At 37.3% G+C, this 10946-nt stretch overlaps 1 protein-coding gene across 1 annotated transcript; it reads left to right on the forward strand.

Annotated features, from left to right (window-relative positions):
- Nucleotides 1-5334: 5334 nt before the first annotated feature.
- Nucleotides 5335-7124, forward strand: LOC110029056. Its single transcript, XM_020731169.1, has one exon. It carries the CDS (start codon nucleotides 5548-5550, stop codon nucleotides 7018-7020), a length of 1473 nt encoding a protein of 490 aa, XP_020586828.1. The 5' UTR covers nucleotides 5335-5547; the 3' UTR covers nucleotides 7021-7124.
- The last annotated feature ends 3822 nt before the right edge of the window (nucleotides 7125-10946 follow it).

Consider the following 10946-nt stretch of genomic DNA (forward strand, 5'->3'; position numbering starts at 1 on the left):
TTAACGAAAAATATAACTAGCTATACCCTGATATTGATACTGATACGTGTCCAAGGAGGTGTTGGAGGCAACAACAATGAAATTTGGTTGGAGGGTGGTGGCGGCTGGAGTTGGCTTAAGAAGGTGACATTGGCCGGAGGCGGTGGTGGCGGCTGGAGTTGGCTTAAGAAGGTGACATTGGCCGGAGGCGGTTGGAGGGTGACGACAGTTGTGTTGGCCTGAGGGCAGCGGAGACTGAAGTGTGTTTGAGGCGACGACAACAACCAGAAGACAGCGACGACCGGAGGGTGACATTTATTGGATTTGGCCAAAGATGTTGGATGCGGCTGTAGCGAAGTTGGTTGGAGGGCGGCAACGGTCAGAGTTGGCTCGAAGGCAGCAGGGGGCCAGAGTTAGTTGGAGGGCGGCGGTGACAGGAGTTGGTCGGAGACGGCAACATCTGGAGTTGGTCGGAGGTGGTGGCGACTAAAGTTAGCTGGAGGTGGTGGAAGCTGGACTAGGCCAACGACCGCAAGACCGAGAGGTCGAAGGTTGTCGGGGAGGCCGACAAGTGGTGGTCGATGATGGTTGGCGGCCACAAGTGATGGAGGCTGGCGGTGGTCCATGATTGTTGGCCATTGTAGGAGGAGGAGCATGAGGTCGGCGGTGTGCTGCGATGGTTGGCGGCTTTAGGAGCAGAAAGTGTATGATGGATTATCAGTGCAGGATCCTAGGCTTTAGCTCCCTCTTCTCCATGCTATGACCTCCTTCTTGCTTAGGGTCTAGTCCTCGCTTCAAGAAGGGGTAGGGCTCTTTTTCTAGAATTTTGGTTGTCACTAAAAAAAGGAATCCAAATAACTCTTGATCGGATGACCTAAATAGATCTTCTTTATCAGATGACACTCGATAGACATTTGTGTGTCTTAATAATGTCAAAATTAAGTAATCTTGAGCTCATTGGATTTTTTAACACTGAAACACTTGACTTGAATATAAGCATGCTAGATTTCAAATTCGTTTGACTTACCAACCATACCTTGAAAGCCCCTGTACAGTGGTTTATTAACTTGATCTGGGTCTGATTTGACTCAAATTTGATCAATTTTGGTATTGTTAGGTCCATCTTGTTGAAACGGCCAACTTCACTGTATGTTTGTTTACATCAGAGTTCTAAATGAAATTTAATCAAAGTTTGAATGTTTCTTGCTTAAAAAAATTTCTCGAGATTTATTTCATATCTCGAGATATGTGTTGAATAATATAAAATTATTGAAGGCGTATTAGATACTTCACAATGAGAAGCATTAAATATTTACATAACAATTAATATATTAAATCAAACCATTTATAAGGTGAGTACAATCTTAATAATTATAACACAAAAAATAATAAAACTTTGATATGATTAAATACAAGTGCAATGTTCATAGCAAAACACAGTTGAATTGCTCCCAATGTGCTTCAGTGATAAATATTAATGAAGTCAGCCTCTTTTCAATCTAATCACATCTATATCATTATAAATTGCCCACATTTATGATTAAAATGCATGCTTTTGAATCTTTAAAATATCCTTTTATAGATAGTTAGGATTTAAACCATTCTTTTATTCTATAATTGTGAGTTCAAACTACTTAGACATAAACTAAAATGACAATAAAAATTATAAAAAAAAAATTAAATTAGCTAATAGAATCATTTAATAAAAATATTAATTTTCCCATTAACATCATATTCATCAAATATTGATTAGAAAAAAAATTAAAAAAAATAATAGATATATCATTGCCTCATCCAATAGTCAACACCATGCCATCATTAACCAAAAATTATCTAATATTGTTGAGGCAATTACATTTGTAGTACTCGAGATATTGCTATTTATAAATCTCGCACTGTCTTTTATTCATTTTTCAAATTCTCACGCAGATATCAAAGTTCTTTGTAAGACCCCAACTCATATTTTTCATTTTTAAGAAATTCCCAATAGTTTGATTGTGGCACGTGTAAATACATTGGTTCGGTAGTTCAAAAATAGCACCCAAGTGCTAGATTTTATAAATAGTAATATTTTGTGTGTTAGGTATGTATCACACCTTCAGATATTTCTATACATAACATGCTAATTCAAATGAGTCAATTCAAAAAATGATAGCGAGTATGCAATAATAAATTCATACTATTTTTCAAACGGAATTATGATAAAAACTCAAAATAATCAAAATTTGCTTGAGACTTGATCGAATCTTGATTGAACCTAACATGACTTACGTGATGATTGTTATAACTAAAATCAAACCTTCTTTGATTTTTTTTTAAATCATGGTTGATTTTGATTTTTATTATTTTTTCTTAGATCATGTTTCAAACTTTTCAATCATTATTTCAACCATGATCAAATCTCTTGCAATTATTATTTCAATCTTATGCAAATATGATTCAAAATATGCTTCAAATTGTCGATCATTAGCTTGCTTCAATCAATATCATAATAAATTTCGATCAATGTTCAATTGATGTTGTTGTAGGTTTTTTGTTCATAATACAAATGATATTCTCAAAATAAAATAATGGTTGTTATTGGGTTGGAAAGAGTTAGCAGACCCTTAATAGCATATCCTTGCAAAACACAACTACAATGTACCAACTGTCGGGTTGACTAGTTGGATTGACTTCCCGAACCGACCCATTCAGTACTTGTTACAGTAAACTGGCAATCAGGTTGACCTATTAAATTGATCTGCCGAGTACCCACCATTAAGTATCAGCTTCAAATAAAGAAGGATCACATGTTCGACAACCCCTAATTATAGGCCATCTATTCTATACATGACCTCAAATTGATATTGTTAGGTTGCATAGACATACATCATACTTTACTAATATAAATCCTTTAATATCATCATTTTGTAGCCCAATAAGGGAGAGAAATCATCTCGTGCCCAATAAATAGGGAAAATCTCCTACCCTTAGGAGCTCTCTCTCTCTCTCTCTCTCTCTTTCTCTCTATATTCTCTTTTCAACCAAAAAATTATGATAATTTAGGATTTAACACAAACATAAATAATCAAACGGATAACAACATTAATTTTGAACTGCTAATTATTGACAGAAGCAGCTTAGTCATGAAACATTGCCAATAGAATCATTACTCTTGAATAATAATTGTCACATACAAGAAATAACTTGAGAATCAAAAGAACCGAACAATTTTTATGTATATTCTCTACGGGTATTACCTCATGGGTTTAATGGATCGCGCCCACAAGTAGTGCATTTAGTGGTCTAGTGATGTCTAAATCAATCGTACTCATTAGTATATCTTTGGAAGCGACAAGCTACAAAGCTCCTTACAGTTCAAAAGGGTCAACCTTCTAGTGAGTTTCTCATAACAAGTAATGCATTTAGTACTTCATGCTAGTTCCTCCAGTTAAACATGCATACATCGCCTGAGTTCCTATTTCATACTCGTACAAGCTGGTTAGACCTTCTCACCAAACTTATAGACAACTACTTGGCTACACCATCGAACACGACAAGCATTTCTCCAAGGCAAAAAGGAAGAGAATTATCATATGTCATCATACATACCGTCAATTATTAACAGCATGAAAATCTACAAAAACAGTCTTATCAAACAACTAGCCTTCTTTGGCTCTGCACTATATAGCCTATAGCATAGTTTTATGTTTATTTTCTAGACCCAAGTGCCGATACATAAGCTTCTCTGAACCTTTTCACCATGATATCCCTCATATTATATTAGTTCACGAATTATACGGGATCTCATGTCTTAAAAGAAGTAAAAAATAATGCTTAGGTGCTTTTTCAAATTAAAAATAAAATTGATTCCCAATAAATTTTTGGGCATGCTTCTTGATGCATCCTCAAAAAACAGTTCTAATCATGCACAAAGCTTAGAGTATTTTGAACAATAAACTATTCCAAATATGAATTCATAATAATCTAAGCTTCCATTTTAACAAACTTATACTCAAACTAAGTGACTCGACAAGATGAATCCTAAAACAATAAACTCGGTCCAACTCGAATCGAATCAAGCATAGATTGAGTCGTTTAAATGCAATTGGAGGCTTCAAATAGTTGATTGAATAGTCAGATGGATTCGAAATATGACTATCTTATAGTCAAATCAAGCGTCTCGATGAGACGAATCCAATGAGGCCCAAGATTACTCATTTCTTAATTATTAAGGCATTTAAATATTAATAAAATAATATCTTAACAAGGGAATCACTCTAGTTCGTATGATAGAGTGACCCATATTCATGCAATATTTATTAAAGATGTTACTCCCAAAATCTATAAAGCTCCATTCCCTTCATGAAGGAGGGACTGTGAAGCCAGATCTAGACTTCGATGAGAAGGTCGAAGGGAGATCCAAACTCTTGAGGATTCCCGAGTTTCATCACTGTCAGATTGCTGCTATCGAGCTCCACCATTACCGGATTGCTTCTGACAAGCTCCACCACCATTAAACAGCCGCTATCAAACTCCACCACAGCCATACTACCGCCACAACAACCATCAAACTCCACCACAGTCGGACCGCCGCTGTCGAGTTGCACCGCCACCAAACTGTCGCTTTCAACCTCCTCCATCGTCAAATCGTCGCCATCGAGCTCCACCACCTCCAGACCACCGCAGTCATGCTCCACCATCGTCAGTCCCCCAGAACATCGCCACCTCAATTAACGACACCACCATTGTTGTTGAGCAGTCGCCACCGCCGCTGATGGCACCACCATTGTCGTCGAAGCATCGTCAGTCCGCCACTGCAGTCAAAACACCACTGCTCGATTGTCGGAAACGGCATCATCGTCTAAGCACCATTGTCTGATTTTTGTCATCACCACTACCACCGCCACTGTGTGCACCACCAATACCATCCAGTTGCTGCCACAATCGAATCACTACCATTGCTGTCGTTGGACCGATGCAGTCAAAATGCTGCCACTTTCCCAACATATTACCCCACTCCACTACCAAAAGTCCCATCGCTTCTGTAACACCGCGCCTTGCGAGTTAGAGACCAACAAAGTCTTATAACATATATTAACAAAATGAAACCATTTCAACTGCGTGATTTTTTCCCTCCTAATTTTTTCACGTAAAAAATCAAGTTTGTCTCGTATACGGAATCTTCGTATAACATTAAAATATTAATTGACTAAAAAATTACCCTCTCAAGGCAACCTTGAAAAAAATTAAGATAAGAGATATCTAATCAAATTAGATATCTCAAAGAGTTTCGTTTTAATTTTTTTGAATCCCATGACAAAAATTGAAGAAAAGCGTCTCTGACCAGCCTGCTGCGGTCCAATAAAATCAAACTTCGCGTTCGCGACCCAACACCCAATCTTGACCCCTCCAGTTTTTACTCCTCTCTCTCTCTCTTTCCTGAAAACAGCAAACACGGTTCCTTTCTTCTAAATCACACCTTACAACTTCCCTCCCAAACCAAGCACACGCCGTCTAAACTCCGCTCAACTCCATCTCCTTTCCTTCCAATTCTTATAAAGATTACTGAACAGATTGCCGGAGACGATGGCTCACCACCAACACCACCACCATCGAAGCCTTTTCCCTCAATCGAGGAAAGCCCAGGAAGAGGAGGGCCAGCCCGAGCCCGACAACTTCAAAGTCCTCCCCATCTCCGTTGCAGAGCACTGGCTAGCTCGCAAGCCTAGGTCAAGCCTCCTCCGCCTCCTCTTCCTCTTCCTCCTCTTCTCCTTCCTCCTCCTCTTCCTCTCCCGCCTCCCCCTCGTCTTCCTCCCCGACCTCCCCATCCACGAACCCATTTCCCCTTTACCTTCCACTCAATTCTGCTCCCCTTCCTCTCCCCTCTGCTGCGATCGCTCCGCCTTCCGGACAGACATCTGCTTCCTCAACGGCGACATACGCACCCGCCCCTCTTCTTTCTCGTTCCTCATCTTCTCCAACTCTTCCTTCTCCGAGGAGCGCGTGAGGCCCTACACCCGTAAATGGGAAGCGCCGATCATGTCTACAATCAACGAACTCCGACTCAATCTCCGACCCGCTAACCTTTCGGCTACCGCCCCAAAATGTGATGTCCGACACGGTGTCCCCGCAGTTGTCTTCTCAACCGGAGGCTACACTGGCAACGTGTACCATGAGTTTAACGATGGTCTCATCCCTCTCTACCTCACCTCCCGCCGCTTCAATCGTCGCGTCATCTTCCTCATCCTCGAATACCATGATTGGTGGATTTCCAAGTACGGCGATGTCATCTCCGTCCTCTCCGATTTTCCCGCAATTGATTTCTCCGCGGAGAACCGAACCCACTGCTTTCCGCAGGCCATCGTCGGCCTCCAAATTCACGACGAACTCTCCATTGACGGGAATCGAACGGCGGGTAACGAAACCATGGCCGACTTCCGACAAGTCCTCGACGAGGCGTACCGGCCGAGAATCCGATCAATCCTGCAGGAGCAGAAACAGGAAAACGCTAAGCAGGGGAAATCGGAACAGAGACCGAAGCTGGTTGTTGTATGCAGAAATGGGTCCAGAGCAATAGAGAATGAGTCGGAACTCGCGGCCATGGCGGAGGAGGTAGGGTTTCGTGTAGAGCTGCTGAGACCAGAACGGACGACTGAGATGGCGAAGATATACATGGCTTTGAACTCATCGGATGCGATGATCGGAGTACACGGGGCGGCCATGACGCATTTGCTGTTCATGAGACCTGGTTCGGTGTTCATACAGATTGTGCCGCTGGGATTGAACTGGGCGGCGGAGACTTACTACGGCCAGCCGGCGGTGAAGGCGAAGCTTCGTTATGAGAGCTATAGAATACTGGTAAGGGAGAGCTCGCTATCTAGCGAATATGACAGGGATGATCCTGTGCTGAAGGATCCAGATAGCGTGAATGCGAAGGGATGGGAGGCGACGAAGAAGGTGTATTTGGATGGGCAGAGGGTGAGACTGGATTTGGTGCGGTTTAGGAAGAGACTTGTTCGGGCTCACCGGTACTTGGTCTCCTTTGGGAAGGACAGGTGACGGAAATGGGGAAGGTGATTAGGGTTTATGTTTTTATTTTAACGGATGCAGAAACGAATGTTATCGAGGAAATTTGTGCCATTCATTTAATGTTTAATAGAAAAAGTGGAAAAACATTCATACTGAATTTTGAATTTAAAATTTTGGTTCTTTACATCCTTACAACATAACTCTTATGGGTTTATATAACTAATAAGTAAATTTTGCATAGCCGACAAATAAGGCGGTATAGATATGTAAATTTATAGGAATCCAGTGATATGTAGGGTTCGTTTGTGGAGGTGATGCGGAGGCGGTGTAGTACCATACTGTAGTTTTATCTGTTTGGGTAAACTGTGATCCTAACTATGTACAATGACTGTTTTCTAACAGCGGTACGCCACCGCAGCTTTTTGAGCAACAAATTATTTTTTTCAACTGTGAAGCAGTTGTTTTTTAATAAGTTGGAGCTAGGGCTGTCAATTTGGCTCGTTGTTCGTGAACAGCTCGTGTTCGGCTCGTTAAGCATCTCGTGTTCGGCTCGTTCGTTAAGCCAAACGAGCCGAACACAAACAAATTTTTAAGCGCTCGAAATATAAACGAGCCGAACACGAACAACAGTTTGTTCGCTCATGTTCGGCTTGAAATGACTAGAAAAAAAAATTATATAACTTTTTATATAACAATATATTACATATATTATTTACATAACAATATATTATATATATTTATGTCTAAGTTTAAATCATAACACCTCATGTGGCAATGTGGTTAGTCTTCTTTTTTTATATATTTGATACAGGTTCGAATCTCACACTTTACATCTATTTTTCATAATTTTAGTTTAACGAGTCAATTTCGAGCCGAACACGAACACACTGTTCACGAGCCGATTTCAAACATGTGCCGATATCGAACACGAGCTATGTCGAACGAGCTGAACACGAGTCAAGTCTGAGCTCGCTCAAGCTCGGCTCGTTTACAGCCCTAGTTGGAGCTGCCCTCTTATAGGATTGGTTGTAAGGTGAGAAAGAGATTACCAATCATTGTAAATTGGTTCCAAATTGCGTGGAAGAGCTTTTCCATTTTTTTTTTTAATATTCTGACTTTCTCATCAAGAGAAGTTGATGAGCATTAAAAGTTTGTATTATGCGTCCAAGAGATGATAACTAACGCAACGATATGTTTGCTTGTATGACATGCAAATTTGATGATGAAAGACGCCGACGGCAAAATATCAAAATTTTACTTATAAGTTTTAAGAAAAAATCATCATGAAATGTGGCCATTCTAACTTATAGAAAAATCTTATTTTTAGACATTTTAATGTTAAAATTGATCTATTTATTTCAAATGAAATTTTACAATCAAATAGATACCATCTTCGCCTAAAGTATTAAAATTTTTATTTATTTATTTTTAAATATATTTATTTGATATGATAGAAAACTTATAAATAATGATATTATGTATTCTATTATTTTATCTGACGATTAATTCCAAAAATCTATTTCAATTTATTCACTAGGTCAAAATAATTTTTTGTGTGGATGCTTAATAAAAACATTTAAAGTTATTTAAATATGTTTTTTTTTAATTTTAAATTAAATTTTTTTATGTGCCTTGATTAGCAATTTCATACTATGTTGTTGCTCTACAAAATTAATTTTGAAATATTAAAAACTTGAAAATTTAATTATATTTTAAAATGAGTATTCAGTAGTCTTGGTCATTCCTTAGAATTTGTGCACTAATCATTTTGATTTGTTTGAGTTTGTGTATACTCTTCGGAAACCGCCAAAGATGAAAGTTAATTTTTAGATTGATATTGTGCTTCAGTGTCAACATTGGTGATGCCAAATAATGACATTGATGTCGATGTCATTGGATCCATTTGAGAATTGTTGCATGCAACAAACTCTGCCTATTTTAATTATCCATTTGAAGCTAATATAAGAGATTGAAGGTTTGATGAGGGCTATACAAGATTTCTAGAAATATTTGAAGAAATTCAGCCTTTTGAAAATTTCTAGTGCATCTTTCTATTCTTCTTAGATGGACTTAATCTGAAGGTGACTAAGATTCATAGTCTTTATGGCATGACTTTAATATTTTCTCGAAAGAGTTGTTGATTGTTCTTATTTGGCAGATAAGATTTGGAGGTGATTAAGACTTATATTCTTGTATCAAAGCTTTGATCTTCCATTGAAATATGAGTTAAGTTTCATCTTTAAATACTCAAGCATTGAATATTTAACTTGACTTGTACATCAAATTCCAAAATTATTGAAGCTAATAACTTCATAAAAGAGAAATTGCTTGTTAAAATTTATTGATGTTGGATGCTAATATTGATGATGAAAAGCATCATTGTTGGCTTTTATATTATTAAAATGATTACATTTGAGACATATATTTCATTCATGATGCAAACATTAAGAAGAAACATACCATCCAATGCATTAGTTTGGTCAAAATTCAAGAGTAATATATTGAATATAATACTCATAAGTGATGAACTCTTGATCTTCATTATAAATTGTCTTCATTTTTAAGAGCTTGTGATTGATAGAAGAATGAGTAATTATATTCATGTAAGATAATCTTATTAAAAGTACAATATCTTACAATTGAGTTATTATCCTATTAATGGGAGCAGATTGCCTTTGAACCCTTTTAAGGCTTATGTGCTCCCTGATTTTTGGATGGATAGATGACTTTCTAAGAGTTTTGAATAAATAAATAACCAGGTACCTTCTAAAACATATCATTTGAGGTTTTTAATATACATGCACTTTTAAAACTTGTAGTCATTGGTGATTTTGGAGTACAACTATTTTGTTTGAGGCTTTAAGCATTCTAAGGTTTTCAATGTACATTTGTATATTGAGGCAATAGCCTTTTAAATTTTTTTATACATTTGTATCTTCTAAGTCTTTTAGTCTTCTAAAAAATTTAATCTACTTACATCTTTTAAGGCTTGTGTTTATTGACGTTTTTGAATAAACATGTATATTTTTAGAAATTTTAAACTGTTAAAACTTTTAAGTGTACATGTACCTTCAAAAGTTTTTAGCTTTCTGAGACTTTTAACATATGAGGCTCTTAGCCTTCTAATATTCTTAAATGAACATATACATTTGAAGGCTTTTACGCTTCTAAAAATTTTTTAATTTATTTATATCGTCTTAGGCATTTAGCCTTAAAAAAATTTTTAAATGTACGAAAACCTAATAAGTCTTTTAGTCTTATGAGATTTTTTAATATATTTGTATCTCATGAGGCTTTTGTCTAAAATAATTTGCGTGCATCTCTATCATCTAAGACTTTTAAAATATTTTAAATTTAGTTGTACCTCATAAGGCTTTTAACCATATGAGATTTTTTAGGGGTCTTTTTAAAGAGAATTGTATCCACTACAGATTTCCATCAAGTCCTTTATATGGAATTGTCTTCTTGGGGTATTAGTAGAGAATCATGTGTCACCTTATTTATGATTTTTTTTTGGGAACTGTGTCTATTATTAATTTTTCATTAATGATATCTGAAGGGTGTGTCTTCCAGAAGTTTATAAGAGGTAATAGTTTAGATTGATGGTATGTATTAGATTAATAAGTCACTACAGAAAAAACTACTATTATTGGCTCACAAATCAGGCAGTAATAGGGTGCTTGTTGACCTCACTTTTGGTTGAGGTCTAGAAAACTTCTTTAGTAGCCTAGGTCTAGCCATAGGACTTTCCTATTGACTAGTCTTAGAAAACTAGAAGAGGTACCCCACTATTAGAAATTCAAAACTCTTCTTTTTATTCAACTTGAAATTCCACATATTGATCTTAACCTCTAGCATTTAGTAGGTAAGATCATTATAAGAGAATTTAAGAAGAATCCCTATAGGATTACTTGACTTTAGGGTCGACCCTGGAACTAGGATACACCATATCTTCA

This window comes from Phalaenopsis equestris, unplaced genomic scaffold (genome assembly GCF_001263595.1).
Source record: "Phalaenopsis equestris unplaced genomic scaffold, ASM126359v1 Scaffold000545, whole genome shotgun sequence".
Taxonomy (NCBI): Eukaryota; Viridiplantae; Streptophyta; class Magnoliopsida; order Asparagales; family Orchidaceae; genus Phalaenopsis; species Phalaenopsis equestris.

Excerpts from the sequence above, each read along its gene's own strand:
- LOC110029056 (XM_020731169.1), top strand. The coding sequence starts at position 5,548 with ATGGCTCACCACCAACACCACCACCATCGAAGCCTTTTCCCTCAATCG.